Raw genomic sequence first — 16,558 nt, 5'->3', positions numbered from 1 at the left:
AAAAATTATCTAAATTTTAAATATGCAAAATATATAAAAGATATTAAATAAAACTAATAACAAGTAAAATTAAAACTATTTATTTAATAATTAAATAAACAAAATTATTTACAATTTTTTTAAAAAAAATTGAAAGCAAAACCAAAGAAAATAAAAAAATCCAAAAAAAAGATACAACTTCAAAGTTGTAAAATATATAAAAAAAAAAAAATTAAACTTACAACTTTAAAGTCGTAAAATATAAAAAAAATACTATTTCAAAGTCATAAAAAAAAATTAAACTAAAATCATAAAAATTAAAAACAAAAATAATAAGTTCTAACAATGTTACAACTTTCCGTAACACTTGTTTTATCTCATTTTTTATAATAATTCAAAATCTACCCCCATATAAAAAAAAAGACTAAAATCTTACTCCCATTTAATAAAAAAGCCAACAAAGTACCGTCATTTTTTTTCTTCCCTCGAATATTTAAGTTTGAGTTTATAATCCCAGAAATTGAACTTTGCTGATGACGTATGAATATTTATTATGTTCTTTTCATTTTATAATATTAATTTAATCAATGTTATCGTTAACTTTTACATTCCACACTCTTTGGCTCTACCCATCCAAAATTTAGTTTAGTAACAACTCAAGAACAGACTATTTGGCCAAGAAGTATTGACATTTGTGCTTGCTTATCAAACCTAGCGAATGTGAAGAGACACTTCTTTCCTGTAGTTGTATAGACAGCCGTGCAAAAATTCCCACATTGACAAATATAGGCGAAGTAGTAAGGAGCACGAGTTATAAAAGAAATGCTTGTGTGGGATTGAGCAGCATGCTTACATGGACGAGGTCAATGGGTAATCATGAAGGCTTATGGCCTAGGGCAGTGACCTCCATTGCACTTTGAAGGGGTGCTGCTCTAAGGTCTGCCCAAGTGACAGAGCCTACATCATAATTTGAGCTAGAGGGGACCTGCGTTTGTGTGGCCCCTATCAATTCAGTTAGAATTTTTTTAATTAGCTTTGCTTGTACCTTGTATTTTGCTCAATTTTGGCCCTACCAATTCAGTTAGTCTGTACCTTCAGTATGTGGATTTTGCTCAATTTCTGTATGCGTGTAATGGCGAAAGTTAATGTTGAGTATTTTCTGATTGTTAATTGAAATTTGAAACAATTTATTGAAGTTTGTGTAATTCAATTTTATTGTTGTTGGTGATGGTGTTGACATGACAAAAGAGGATAATTGGATGGTGGTAATTCAATTTCAAACATTACCATATAATAGACTCAACAACAAATTAGTATTGTCTCAAAGTGTGTACCTGCAGGATATGGAGGTGCAGCAGGTGGATAGCCATGTGGGGCAGGATAAGCTGGTGGATGATATCCTGAATGAGGATAAGTAGTGGGTGGATACCCTCCCGGAGGCGGATATGCAGGTGGATATTCGGAAGGATAGTAACCGGAATGCGGATATACTCCGGGAGGCGGATATGCTGGTGGTGGATAGGCTGTTGGGGGATACCCTCCTGGAGGTGGATAGCCTGATGGTGGGTATCCATGTGGAGGAGGGTAGGGTGGTGCACTTGGATAGCCTAGATGTGAAAATATACCTCTTTCACTAGACTCATCATCAGTATTATCTTTTCTGTTGCTCATGTTGATTCAATTGAACCTATAGACAAAAGAGAGAAAAAAAGGATTTTCAATTTATTAACTCATCAAAATATCATAACATCACTCAATTAAAAGAACATAATCAAATTGAATCAACTTGTTTTCTTGACGATTTTCATCTATGTGCTTTAAACTGGTAAGGGTAAAAGAAGCAGAATAAGAGAACCAATTGGGAAATTCAACAACTTAAGTCCAATTCATCATATTTACTGTCCTGGGTTTACTAAAAAAAATCATATTTACCGAATATAACACAATGTAATTGGAAGGAGTGAAACTCTGAATTAAATCTATCCCAACCAATTGCTGCTAGTAAGAATATAACAATAGTCACTACCTATGTCAATATTTATCTTAGTATCATCAGTTTATGATTTTCTACACAGGACATAGTCATCTTTGCATCATAAAAAATAAAAGTAATCCTATATTACAAACATAAAAGATCAATTAATTTCCACAGTATGGAACTCATTTTAACATACAAAGTAAGATATTTTTTAATAGTTCAACACTAATTATTCATAACTTTACAAACTAGATTTTCCAATCAGCCCTTCTATCAGAATGGCAGAGATTACACCATTGGTCTATTGGAAATGTGAAAGGATGGTGGAAACAATTATCACTAATCACAACGTAATAAAAATAGGGAGAGAATTATCAGTCCTAAGGCTTTGATTTGAACTCATAAAATACAAGAATAGAATAAAATAAATGGTTTATATAATTAAACTAATAAACAAAGTATCATAGAAATTAAAAAATGGCATACCATATTACATACAAGTTACAATGTCTAGAACAGTTCACAAATAAGATACTAAAATGGAGTTTACACCAACGTTTTCAAGGATGGAATGAAGTTATTCCTTAAGCTTCACATGTAACAGCATACATATGATCCAGTAAATCGATAATTCATGATCATGGATAAACAAATTGTTATTACATGACCACTGATTTGTAAACTGTGTCCTTGCAGAAGAAAATTGCGAAAAGATCATAATTCATCCTAAACAACATCAAGAAAAGATTAAAAAACCAAAAAGTAAAACAAAACTCCATTCTCTTCCCCTTATATCTCCTAGTCCTTCCTATATGAAACAAATACAACCAATATATATCAATATCTAGCAAACCCTTGAAGGGCGATGAAGAACAAGGTTCATCACAACATTCAGAATCTATCAAAGTTTAATCGAGATGCAGCAGGGGAACAATTTGATTAAACCCATGTTTCTTTCATCATGATCAAGACAAAGGGTAAAGGAGAATCTGAGAAAAACAGGAAAACAAACACCAAGATTGGCACAATCCAAAAACCATGGAGAACCCTCATGATCATTAAACCACAGATATGACATTTACCAAAAGGAAGAAAGAAGAATCATAACATGCCAATCAAACCAAACTGAAAACAGAATCAATTGCCACACATATTTGGTTGCCAACAATTTAGAAAAAAAGAGACAAAATCATTGTTGCTTCATGCTTACCCAAATGGAAATTGTAAATGCTTTCTCCAAAATCTTCCAAAGGTGATGAAAGAAAAATGTTTGTTACCAAAAGAATGATAAAAATGAATAAATTGAAACTTTATCTATTCTTATACTTAATCGTTATTTTCTCTTGATTTTAAAAAGCAGACGTAGCTTTGACGCGTTTGCTTTTTGTTGAAGACTGCTATCAACTCCACGTAATAGCATGGAATATATGCATCTCTTTTGTAAGAAAACATAAAAATATTATATATTTCTCATCCAATGGAAACTTGGCTGTTAATTAATTTTTATAGAATTCTACTGTCGTTTTCTTTTTGATGCATCAATGATGGTGCGTAATGTTAGTTTTGCAATTACATTAATTTTTACTGACTCTTAATAAGTTTCTACAATTTAAACATTAAAAATTATTTGTTAAAAAGAATAAAGAAAGAGGATAAATGACGTGCAAAAAGAAGCAAGCTTTACTTTCTAAATTATTTTCTAAAAAATAAATTTAAAATTTGTTGAATTGTTACCCATCATTTATCAAGTACAATAACATTCTAACATAGAACCCATCATCGATATTTAAAGCCTAAATTTTAATGAAAAATCCTTTCTCAATTTAATCAAAATATCGTTTGAAGTATCACTACAAATTTCTCATGAAGATAAGCCCACATAAAGCATTGGCGTTCAAACCATCATATTGAAATATGATTCATCATAATAAATATGTTCGGTAATTTCCAAATAAATGAAGACTATGGAGAATCTAAGTTAATAAGGAAATAAAAACAAATGAAACAAATATAATCACGAATAATCTCCAATAACTTACATATTTTCAATTTAGATTGAAATAAAGATTGGGATTGACAAAACTAACTAGTATAACTGAAAACTGAAAAATTATTTAATCGAATCATAACTATTTAATAAAATTATTTATTAAAATAATTGAAAAATATAAAATTACATAAACAGAGATATTTATGTAACGAACAAAAAGAGAATAAAAATAATAAATGTTACCTTAAATAAAAAACATTAAAAAAATCTAATAAATATTCAAGGATAAAAAAAAACAAATATAAAAGTTAGAAGTCAACATCTTAAAATGACAATTTCAAGTAGGGTCTCAAAATATTAAAAGCTACTAAATAAAACTCATTTATCAAACAATTAAACAAACTTTTTAATTAATAAAGCAAATTAAAAGGTAACTAAAACTCGCCAAACACACTCAGTTTTATTTCACACAAAAAATTGTACTCATGAAATTTTGTTTCTCCTATAAAAGTAACCAAATAAAAGAAAAAACACTTAAGAGAAGTGCGGAACTTTTAAGTGGCTCTAGACATTAATAATAATTTAATATGAGTAAGGTGGATACATAAAATTCCAATTCGAAGATTTTTTTAGGGAACCCAAGGGAAAAAAAAAAAAAGAAATTTAACTTTACTATTGGCAATATCCAAATCCAATCACCCATCATTCTAAATCCCTATTTTCGCACTCAGTTGCTAATAAGCTTGTCAAAATTTGAGAAAAATAAATTAAAAAGAAAAGTGCAGAACAAGGGAGATGAAGGAGAGAACATATGAACTTTTTACCTGAGAGAAGCCTCCAGAATTTTTAAGCCACTTTTTTTTAGTTGGTTTCAAATAACCCCCGAGTAATTAGTTGCAAGGTTACTTACTACTTTGCACTCAATTAACCTTACCTACCATGCTTACCTAATCAACCCCAGCTTATAAATTGCACAGGCAATTTACTTGTACTTTTTTATTTTTTATTTTTTATATTTTAAACACACTAAAATATAATGATACATAAAAAAAGACTCCTAAAATTACTTTTTCAATTATAGTACTAGTCGATACAACAATACAATATAAAAATGAATAAATACACAAACCCCTAAACCTAAGCAACTAGGTATGATATTTGCAATATGTGAACTTCATGGGATAGTACACATCTCAGGCCAAAACACGACCGACTAGAAAGAGAGACACAATAAAATGCCAAGCATATTGTTAGGATTTTGAAGTGTTGTGGACTGCAGTGTGTCTGATATGAGTGTTCCACTCCATTTATGTCTGGCATGGACAAGGTTTCTGGTACAATCTTCTATAGATTTTTGCACCTTCATGTTCTGCATGAATCTCTCTCTCAGTCCTTATTCCCATGGGGTTGCCTAACAACCACCCTTCACTGTCACACAACATAGATGGGTTCAAAACTTCTATGTGTTTAAGTGTTTCAACTTCATCAAACTGATTTCTCATGTCAAGTGCCATTTCAAACACATCAGACTGTGTGAATACCTGACGTAACACAATAACAAACGTGAATTTCAGCAAAAAGCTCCAGAATTAGCTACACATATTAGTAAAAGGAATATTCAGAACCAAAAATATGAATTAATGAAAAAAAGGAAATAAAGAACCTCGACATTGCTGTAAGTTTCCTAAAACTTACACTATATGAAACGGACAAGTTAAATATGATACGTGCATAATCTATTTACTAGAAAGACAGAAACTGAATCATACAATTCAGCAAATATTGTATTATATGATAGTTTTAGCCAACAAATTGATTCCATAATCTTTATGACAATGACTATCCAGAAACAATATAAAAACACGAGGGGAAGGGAGAAGGGATCAAGGAGAAATTGGCAAAGAGACTTATTCATGTTCACTAAAATATTCAGTCAGAGACCAAGACAAAATGGAATGAGAATTGAGAAGTATAGGCATTGAATCCTAGAGTAGATCCTACAGCATCACCTCACCAGGATTTACCATAGGTTTGAGGTTCTGTAGGATTTGTGTTAAAATCCCATAAGGATTTGCCATGTGACTTTTAGCTCTCCTTCACCAAGTCTCTTATTCCCCCATCACTGCCCAAAATCTCCTACTGTAACAAAAGAAATATTTTTGGAAATTTAAAGAAAAAGTATTTGCAATACCGGTACTTCCAAAATGGCATTGTAATGTATCTCTAATGCCTAGACCTGTATGTTATGTCACATCACAATCACAATGAAAAGTGGTTAGCAAAAAAGGAAGATATTTCTCACATGTTTCAGTATACAGCATTTAAGAAGCCCTTGGATGTTTCCCAAGCACATTTCCTAGAGATCTCTTGCATTATGAGTGCATTTGAAAATAGAATGATTATTTATTATAAAAGCATAAACCTTGATGTGTGAATTAAAATAGATAGTTAGAATAGTAAGTTAAAAATTAGTTTGGTCTCCATTATCCATTGATGATTAACATGATAGCTACGACACTTGTTAGGAAGTCCAACATTGTCTACCTCAACTTTTGGGATTCAAGTTATATATCTATAGGGAAACTTCACTTAATGTCAATTGATTTTAAGGTGAAATCTAACATGGTATCAAAACATATAGCCCATCTTGGTAAATCGCTTATTCTGGTGGGCTTGCCTGTCCTTGTAGGCATTAGTGGAGGGGAGTGTTACAAAGTCCCACGTTGCCTTTTGCAATTTTATTTTGCTCATTTTCTCCAATCCCTACATGCTAAAGTAATAGTTTAACTCATCTCTAACAAGCTAGAAGGAACGAACAACATTGGGTTAGGCACTTAGCAAGTTAATGCAGAGATCAAAGTCAAAAAACCAGTCATGCTTCCCATCATCAAAAGAATACAGTGAGCATTGTGGGCATTTGGATTTGACTTTGAGCATACTACTCAACTCCTCAATCCCCAACCTCATTTCGGTTTTTTCTCAATGCAAATTGTGTACAGGGGTACACTTGCATTCACTAAGTGAATGATGAATGGAGCAATAAGATGGTGTTACCAGAGGTAGAAAATCTTATTCCATGCATATTACCCCATAAAAGATAAAGCAGAATGGAAAAATCTTATTCTCAACCGATAATTGTCTTCAAACTGGAAGAGTCAATTAAGTATATAATCACAAGTTATCCAATGTGTCAAGTGTAAACTCATTTATATCTTTCTCAAAACCTGAAGCTTTTCTTATCCTTCATTATTAGAAATGCTCATAGAATTGCATCACTTCAGTCTTACTTTATTTTCTTGGAAGAGGAAGAGGGAAGAGAGATTGGATATGGAGCATGGCTCTTGTAGAATCAATACTATAAACTTTCAATTCATACAAATTCAAATTAAACTGTATAAGAAGGAAATCTCACCGAAGAATATTTACCAAAACTCTAGATGAACACAAATGAGACTTACAATCAATTAAAAATATATAAGAGCATGAAGAAATTATACCTGTCCCCCAGGCATTAAATTATCTACTATAGCATCAACCAAAGGCTTCTGCAGAACCCTTCTTTTATGATGTCTTTTCTTGAAATGTGGGTCTGGACACTGCATTTGTAGGATGAAATCATTTAAACACAAATAAAAGGCCTTTAGATGTAAAACTCTTAAAGTAATAACAATGTCGCCAACAAGCCTTTAGCCCAGTGGCACCTTTTCTTTCCTTGCAGTGCTCCATAGGGGTCTGAATTGCCCCCGAAAGCACTCCCCCCCTCCTGTTGAACAGCCTTAGGTTGCTCAATAGGGCCTACCAGCCTAGTACTAAAAAACAATGTAGATGATAGCCTATATAGAACATAGATACAAAAGTATGCCATAGAATACTTGGTACAAGGAGATAAACCCACCAAAATTGAAACTAAGGCCAAGGGCCCGGGATATGATTCTACCAACTGCTTGAAAGAAATTGTAGCATTTGCAAACAAAAAATGTCTGCATTTTAGTGTAACAATAGTCATCACTCTAGCATTGGAAAAAATAAGCATGTATATATTTCCCACCATCTTTATACAGTTTTAGGATAGTACACGTTATCAAGAGCCAGATCCTTTGCCCATGACTCAGCACGCTTCACTATCTGCACAACGAAGTATAACATTATCACACAAGATATCCCCTATATTCGAAGCTTAATGAGCCACAACAGATAAGAAATCAAAACTAATTGAAAGAAAGAAATTCTCAAGGAGACATTTGAAACCAAAAGTGACAGAAAGAAAAAAGGGTTCCATACCTTTTGCCGTATTTCCAATCCCAAAAAATTTCTCTCTTTAGGAGTTCTTTTAGCAAGCCACATTAGAAACCTGCCACTGCCTGAAATTGTTTAAAACAACAGAGATACTGGAACAAGTAAGTGCACTTATAGGTTTCTCAACTCAGGTAGTGAAAAGATCAATTGATCCTAGTCCTAGAGATACTCCTCAATAGCATTTTGATGTCAAAAGAAAAAAAAATAATGAAAATAATTGGAATATCAATTTCAACAACATATTTTGGTTACATAAATTAAAAGGGTCAACTACTCAACTCCAACCTCAATACTATATTATTTAAGAAACAAATTTCATCATTGTCAACTTCCACATACATGATCTGTCCCAGTCCTTAACAGACACACAAAATGCATCAAATAAATTATCATTGAGATTCAGGTTACCACATCCAATGTCCACCATGAGTGGCAATGTTGGGTCTGCAAAGGCATGGTTCCATTCTGGTACTTGTGCAGGAACCTACAAAGAAAAAGAATCACATTTAGTGAAAAGCAAAAGACTCCTTCAATTTGTGGTAAATTGATTCATTGAACCAATATCCTAACTCCATGCCACAAAAGCTATTTATGTCTTGTTTCTGGATCTGCCTCTGCCTCTGGTTCTCCAAATCAACATATCATGAGTTTAGTTTTTTATATACTATCATGTAAAGACTTTTATGTTGTCAACTAATTAGAAATCACTATAGATATGACTTTTAAATTAATAAAAGTCAACTATCTTATCATACATGACAATTCATGATTAGATACAACAACAATAACAAAGCCTTATCTCACTAGGTGAGATCGGCTACATAGATACTTGACAGCATTTGACTCGGTTAAAGACCAAAGTTCCAAAGATGTTATTTAACTCTAGCTATGGTCTCAGCCAATCCCGAGCCCGGACAAAGGAGTGTTGTGTTAGGACTTTGGCTACTAATGTAAAACTCCCTGATATAATGACCATAACAATCCATGATTGGATAACAGTGTAAAGAACTTTTATATTGTCAGTACATTCTAATTAATTTGTTAGTTCCTATACCTCACAGTATAATAACTTGAATAGATGTGGGCAATCATTGACTAAATTAATAGCAAACGCAATGCATTGAGACCAAAATTACATTTTATTCATGTATAATAATATTACACATAATATATGATGAAAATTAAGCTGTGACTAATAAAACGAACATGAACATAGGCTAAAACAATTGAATGGAGAAATTGAATTTATAGAGGAACACATTACCGAGAGAGAAGAGCTGAGGGGGTTAACATGCTGCCTTATCCTGACGTGACCCAGATCCTGAAATTGGATACACAACATAACACGGTTAAAAAAAAAACTAACACACACAAACTCATAACATAATAGTTCCTCTTACATAATGTTATGCATCACATCATATAATATTAGTGGATTATAAGTTGTTGTTTTTTATAGGCAAATATTAGTTTGTTAGAATATTAGTTTCGTTGGGACTTATAAGGTTGGTTGGGTGATTGAAGAGAAAAGGGGGAGAGAAATGTCGTAATTTCAAATTTTCCATTAACAAAACTAATAGCATTGGCCGATAAAACAAAAGAATCATATGAATATAAAAAGGTTACCAAGTTGTGAGAGAGGTTGAGGTCTGCATATTCCAATGCCACCAGCTGTGAGCTTCGCGGAAGGGGCTGTTGTTGTTGTTGAAGTGTTGTTAGTTGAGCGGAAGAGGACACGTGGCAATTGGAGGAGAAAGAAAGGGAAGAAGAAGGAGGGGAAGTGGCGAGAAAGGGTGAGAATCGTAACATTAGTCGCCAACTCTGTGATTGCAACAACAAACGGGAACAACAGTAAGAAGAAGCCATTGAGCGTTATCTATCGTTGTACTTCCTTGTTCTTATTCGGTTGTTTTGTTACTTTGCTTCCCTTAGTTTTTCGGCTGATAAAATGGGCAACCTCCGAGCCAATTATCTCATCTTTAAAATTACACTAGTTAAAATACAATTCTAATTTTTCCTTATCTTATTTTTGGTTTCTTATATGAGAAAAATGTTATACATTCACCCTCATCCTCTAAAATTATTGGGTAAATTATCATTTTTATCTTTGAATGTGTAAATTTATCTGACTTTTAACTCATAAATTTCTTCTCAAAAGATAAAAATTTAAAATTTAGTTTTCAAAGTATAAAAAAATACAACAAATTTATTTGACCTTTAACTTTTACTCGGTACCGTTAATAAAATAGTCTATATGGCACAAAATTGATTACAAGCATGACCATGTTGAATAGATTGGATGAAAATGTCAGTAAGTTATCATTATTGGACTTAAATGTAAGTATTTTTTTTTTGTTTAACGAAAATGTTAGTAATTATTTTTTGGAAGAAAATGTCTATAATTTTTTTGGACCAAAATGTGAATACGTTTCCATTAAACTAAAACGTCGGTAAGTTAACATTATTTGACCAAAATGCTAATAATTTTTCTCACTATATCAAAATGCCAGTAATTTTTTATTGGATGTAAATGCCAGTAAATTTTTATACAATGGAAAATTAATAACATTTTGATGCAATGGAAAATTAATAACTTGTTGGTCCAATAATGGTAACTTATTGACATTTTGATCCAATGGAAGCGTATTGACATTTTGGTCCAAAAAAAATACTAACATTTTCCTCCAAAGAAATTATTGGCATTTTTCTCCAACAAAAAATTACTGCCATTTAGGTTCAATAATGGTAACTTATTGACATTTTTGTCCAATCTATTCCGCATGATCTCGTTGGCAATCAATTTTGTGACAAATTCATCCCTTTGCGTTACATAGACTATTTTATTAACAGTAACGGATAAAAGTTAACGATCGGATAAATTTGTTGCACTTTTTATACTTTCAGGGACTAAATTTTGAATTTTAATTTTTTAGGGACGAATTACAGAAGAAAAAAATGACTATTTATCCAAAAAAAAAATTACATAATCATTAATCTATCATGTATGGTAAATTTGTTGATTTTAAAATAATTATCTTAGAGTGTGTTTGAATGATGACTTTTAACTAGGTAATTCATTTTAATCATGTGATTGAAATATTTCAAGGTGAAATTACATGTTTGGATAAATCATTTAAAGAGAAATTGAATTTAGTCATTTTAATAAAGAATTTGATTCAACAGAGAACGCATAAATTGAAATTCTTTGAAAAAATGAGAGAATTTCAATTTCTTTGCAACTCCTCTCTATAGTCGCTCTCGTTCATCACTTTTGACCTACATCTCACTTGCTCTCACTCACTCCTCTCCTCCCACACACTCTCCCTTGCGACTTCGAGACCCTCGTTCTCACTCTCTCATAGTCACGACAATCTTTGTTTGGATTGCACAACTCGATGGCTATTACCTCGTTCAGATCGCACACTTTCACGGTGGCTACGACCTTCATTCTCTCTTGATTCAGATCACACACTTTCTTCATACAAGGTTGGTTTTTGATCTCCATTATCTAGGGTTTCTTTTTTATTTCGTTAATTTGTGGTTTGTGCTTTGTTCTCATTGTCGTGTTATCTGGATCTGAATTTTAAATAAATTTGCTTCCAATATTGAAGATGTGGGAGAGGGCTTGGGTTCTATTTTGGTGTGAAATTTTTATTTTTGTTTAAGGTTGAGATAGGTGGTGAGCACCATGTGTTTGTGAATATGCATGAAAGATGAAGAGAAAAATTATTTTACTTCTTTTGTTTGAAACTATTCTTGAGGAAGATAACGTTAGCGAGTTCTTCAATTTGATTTTAGCTTACAAGGACCTTTTTATTCAACCACAGTCTCTGACTCTGTACGACTAAACAAGGTTTTCTCCATTGACTCCTAATTTTATGAGCTACTCATTGAATTTGTGTTTGTGTGTTATAGCGATGCACATTTCAAACATTATTACGGTGTCAATTGATTTTCTCTGTTCTAATGGACTTTTGCCCAAGGTAGCTTTTTAATTGTTCCTCTTTTCTATTTATCTTCCCCAATATACCCAAGACTTAAGAACTACACCCTTTTTGTCTTTTCTTTTCTGCTTGCTCCTCTTTTTAGTGTGAAACAAACATCCTAGTTTAAGGGAATACCATTTGTTGAAAATATGCATGTGTCTCAACCACTATCTTGTAATCATGGAGCAAACGGAGAAAAAAAAGTTGTAATGTTCGAGATAATTTCTGGGGAGTGAACACTTCCTATTATGATTTGCTTGCATATATACCTTTGTAGATCAACTATATTAAAATCTCTAGCTCTCATAATGTGTTTTGTAACCACTAACTAATTAGTTTTTTAAAATGTAGATATTGTCAGAAATTCTTAAAATTAGAAAACTAAATTTTTGAAATTGAAATTTATTAGTAATATTAGGTCTTGTTGTTAGTTCCATTATGAACTATAATAATAGTAATAGTAAGTTATAAAATTTAAAAATGATAATAGGAACTAAAATTTATACTTTTTTTGTGAATATGCATGTATATTATGAATGTTGATGTTGATGGAATAACCAATTGTTCTGATGTATCTTATGTTTGGAACGCATCACCAATTGTAGAACATTATCCAATTCTCACTTTTCATCAAATTTTGTATGACATTAATGCTGCAGTACTGGGGAGAAATTATAAATTTATAGTAATTTTTGGGTTGTGATGATTTTATTGAGTTTTAATATAAATTATTTTTGGGAGTTTTATTTACTTATTCAGGGGAATCAAGGTAATTATGCAAAATTAGAGTCCATGTTGGTTACTATATGGGTCAAGATTTATTTCCAATGTTTATTTGAAGTGGTACATACTAAGGGTAATTATGCAATTAGTTATGATAGGTTAGTTATTTATTAGTTAGTTAGAAGTTGTCAATACACAAGAGGGGTTGAGACAGAGATTTTATCTTCTGATTTATGAGGGAGTTCAGATTATTGTGGGAGAGTTGAGGCCTTTTCAAGTACTATGACTTATTTCTAGTATTTCCTATTAATGGAACCTTTTTTTTTATAATTCTGATCCAGCTTCTAAAAGTATGTGTATTCAATTTTATTTAACAATCACTGAAGGGAGGAAAATAGTTTAATATACCCATCAAAATTAAGAGAAAATCTTCAATGTGGTTTTTTCCAAAGTTACACGCATCACAAAATTAGTCTTTCAAAAATTTCAATTGCCAAATTAGTCTTTCATGTTCTTGTTGTCATTCTTCCTATTTGTGTTTAGACATCAAAGAAATTTGGGCAATAAAGGTGATGAAATTGGAAAGCAGTAGCATACAGTGCTACAACTTTAATTTTGTCTAAGCGTTTTGGAGTTCACCTTATGGTAGATAGTGTTAAGAACCATTTTAAGCTTTGGAGAACATGGTATGGAATTGTGAGTGATATTCTTAGTCAAAGCGGATTTGATTGGGATAACACAAAGTACATGATTACTGTTGAAAATGAAATTGCATGGAATGAATATGTTAAGGTAGTCAATCATCTTTTTAATTTTATTTATTATTCAATTGAAGTTATTATTTGTGTTGTTATTAACATGTTTCTATTTTTTTTCAAGTCACATGAAGAGGTCAAACGATTTTGATTCAAAGTCATTCCTAATTGGGATGATATTGTAGACCTATGTGCAAAGGATAGAGCTACTGGACTCGAAGAAGAAAATGCATTAGATGCGGATGATATCATGAGCAAAGAAAAAAATGAAGAGGAAGCAATTCACGGTGTGAGTATCGATTTAGAGGGATCAAGTTTTGCCTCAAGGAAAAACATATTCCCAAGTAAGAGTGGAGAGAAAGAAGGGATGATTTCCTTAATGAAAGAAAAAGTCAAGTCATTGAAGCGGTGAATGAGCTAGATAATATACCTAATTTTAATGGTGTACTTTGACATAAAGCAATTGATTGGTTGATCGAAAATCTCATTATGTTTGCAATTATAAAAGCTCTTCCATTGGATGAGAAGGAGAATTAGATCTCGTCTTTTATGTCTTGATGTCAAATTAGAGGTACATTTGATATAGAGCTTTGTAGTGGACTGTAAATGAAATAATGATTTAAATAGTTGAATTAATATATTTTTAATTGAAAGATATTAAAATAGTACATATTTATTGGAATACCATACTCTACAAATAGTACATAAAATTTATTAATTAAAAAATAATTATTTTATTCAAATATAAAATTTTAAAAAAGAATGTATTTGACAATTTTATCAAAATAAGAAATTGAAGAAATTTATTTTCTTTATCCAAACACAAAATTTTGAAAATGAAAAAAAAATTAATTTCTTTATCCGAACATAAAATTTTAAAAATGAAAGAATTTCAATTGAAGCATTTAAAATTCTTAGAATTTTAAATTGTCTCAACCAAACACACTCAAAGTAATTAAAACAGTAATATGTGATTGAATGACATTGTAAAATATACGAGAGTATAAACATTAATTTTATCTTATTTTAAGTTTCTTTGCCTAAAATTTATTTATTTTTACTTTAATTTTAATTTCCTAATTTATTTTGTTTGACTAAAATGACCCTAATTTATTTTCTAATGATGACATTAGGTGATTAACTTTCAACATCGCATAAATTAATTGGTGCAAAATTGCTACAATTTAATTTATGAAAAAGAATTTAATAGTCATTCACACTAAAAGTGAAAAATAATTTTATATTGTCATTCAATTACAAAAACTAAAATATATTCTTCATCCTCATAAATATAAAAATATTTAGAATTCATTCCTACAAAATTTTCAATTTATTTTTCGTCCTTACAAAATTGAAATGTATCATTTTTTGGCCTGGACATAAGTTCAGGTGAATCCAAACCTACAATGATGACTTTTAACATAATTGATGTAATTGTGATGCGCTTGTCAATTAATTCTTGGTGTAATACGTAAATGATTGGTGTCAGAATTTTTCACTGATCAGTCTCATCCGTGTAAGAATTCGGAATTCCTCTTCCAACTCGTCCCGGAATGGGCGTTATGGCAAAGAACAAGAAGAAAACAAAAGGAGGAATTTGTCCAATAGTAACAAAAGGTGCCTCCACAGGTTGACATCCGATCCAACCTAGTAGTAAGCGATCCGCCAAAAGCAACCAAAATATTCCTTGGTGAATAGGGCGAAAACTTGAACTGCGCACGTACATACTTTTAAAAAAAGGTAAAGCCAACACACATATAAAAACTGGTGCTATTGGGGCTACACCTCCCGATTTGTCAAGTATACTACGAAGAATGGCATGGATCAGTAGGAAATACCATTCCGACACAATATGAGGTGGGGTGGGCATCAGATTAGCAGGTATATAATTGTCGGGATGGCCCAAAACATTAGGAGCATAAAAAATCCAAATGGAAAAAAAGATAGCAAAAGCTACCCAACCTACTAGATCCTTTACATAAAAATAAGGGTAAAAAGAAATTTGATTCATCTCTGAATGTACACCCGTTTTAACGTCGGTTATGCATATAACTGAGGTAAAATGTGTCATTTTTATATCGATTGTGCATACAACCAATATAAAAAGCAATGCACGTAGGTTCAGTTTCAGGCCAAAAAATCACACATTTCAATTTTGTGAGAACGAAAAAACTTATTGAAAATTTTGCATGGATGAATTCAGAACATTTTAATATTTATGAGGACGAAAAATATATTTTAACAATCACAAATCACTGTTAATGAAAGTTTTTAAGTAATTATCATAAAAATTAATAAACTTATCATATATGATGAATTATGATCGAATGATAATATAAAACTATAAGTGTATGCTCATTAAACTTTTTTTATAATATTAACTAATCACAAAACATTTTATTTTACAAAATAGTAAAATAATTATTACAAAAATAATCAATTATTAGCTTGAGTTTGAATATTATGCAATTGTGTTATACTTAGAAAACAAAATTGTTTAACTAGCCTAAAAACAACACATAGTTCTAAGAGGAAGAAAAATATATTAAAAATTTTACAGGAATAAATTTTTAAGATTTTCTTATTTATTTAAATAAAAATATATTTTAACCTTAGTTAAACAAGTAATTTATAACAACAGATAAAAGGGATACCTTCAGCTTGGTCTCCATTTTTTTGGGACACATTTACCCTCAAATATCATGAGAAACTTATACATTATTCTCTGTGAGTGATGCCTAAATTTGTAACTTACAATTTGTTGAAATGATGCTTGAAAACTGAATAACTACACACTTATATTCATATTTTGTGTGTCCACATTTTATTTTGTATTTTTTCATTAAAATTG

General features: G+C 31.2%; 2 protein-coding genes and 1 non-coding gene across 14 annotated transcripts in view; 1 reads left to right on the top strand and 2 right to left on the bottom strand.

Moving 5' to 3' along the window:
• LOC100527188 (uncharacterized) overlaps positions 1-3,219 on the bottom strand; it is a 6,438-nt gene extending 3,219 nt beyond the window's left edge. The window contains 2 exon segments of one of the 2 annotated variants that reach the window (NM_001249247.1): positions 1,314-1,666; positions 3,168-3,219. In NM_001249247.1, the coding sequence (NP_001236176.1) occupies positions 1,314-1,650 (337 nt within the window). In that variant the 5' untranslated portion in view covers positions 1,651-1,666; positions 3,168-3,219. 2 annotated transcript variants of the gene reach the window in all.
• On the top strand, positions 825-985 carry LOC113002231 (U1 spliceosomal RNA). The gene has a single exon (XR_003267775.1). It is a non-coding gene; the product is annotated as a U1 spliceosomal RNA (small nuclear RNA).
• Positions 3,220-4,999: 1,780 nt separating the features above from the next.
• Positions 5,000-10,195, bottom strand: LOC100789050 (tRNA (guanine-N(7)-)-methyltransferase). Of its 11 annotated transcripts, none has more exons than XR_005892191.1 (9): positions 9,870-10,195; positions 9,508-9,564; positions 8,652-8,727; positions 8,229-8,308; positions 8,023-8,072; positions 7,649-7,927; positions 7,445-7,543; positions 5,972-6,183; positions 5,350-5,488 (listed from the first exon to the last, which is right to left on the bottom strand). XR_005892191.1 is itself a non-coding variant. In XM_003528957.5 (8 exons), exons 1-8 carry the CDS (start codon positions 10,107-10,109, stop codon positions 5,255-5,257), a joined length of 921 nt encoding a protein of 306 aa, XP_003529005.1. In that variant the 5' UTR covers positions 10,110-10,195; the 3' UTR covers positions 5,000-5,254. The 11 variants fall into 11 exon arrangements, 6 of the variants coding, with proteins under 6 accessions (XP_003529005.1, XP_040872946.1, XP_040872944.1 ...); XR_005892190.1 differs by having other exon boundaries at positions 5,972-6,086; XR_005892193.1 differs by having other exon boundaries at positions 5,972-6,086; positions 7,843-7,927.
• Between the last annotated feature and the right edge of the window lie 6,363 nt (positions 10,196-16,558).

The sequence above is a fragment of the Glycine max genome, chromosome 7 (genome assembly GCF_000004515.6).
Source record: "Glycine max cultivar Williams 82 chromosome 7, Glycine_max_v4.0, whole genome shotgun sequence".
Taxonomy (NCBI): Eukaryota; Viridiplantae; Streptophyta; class Magnoliopsida; order Fabales; family Fabaceae; genus Glycine; species Glycine max.
This window is presented reverse-complemented; position numbering and strand designations above follow the sequence as displayed.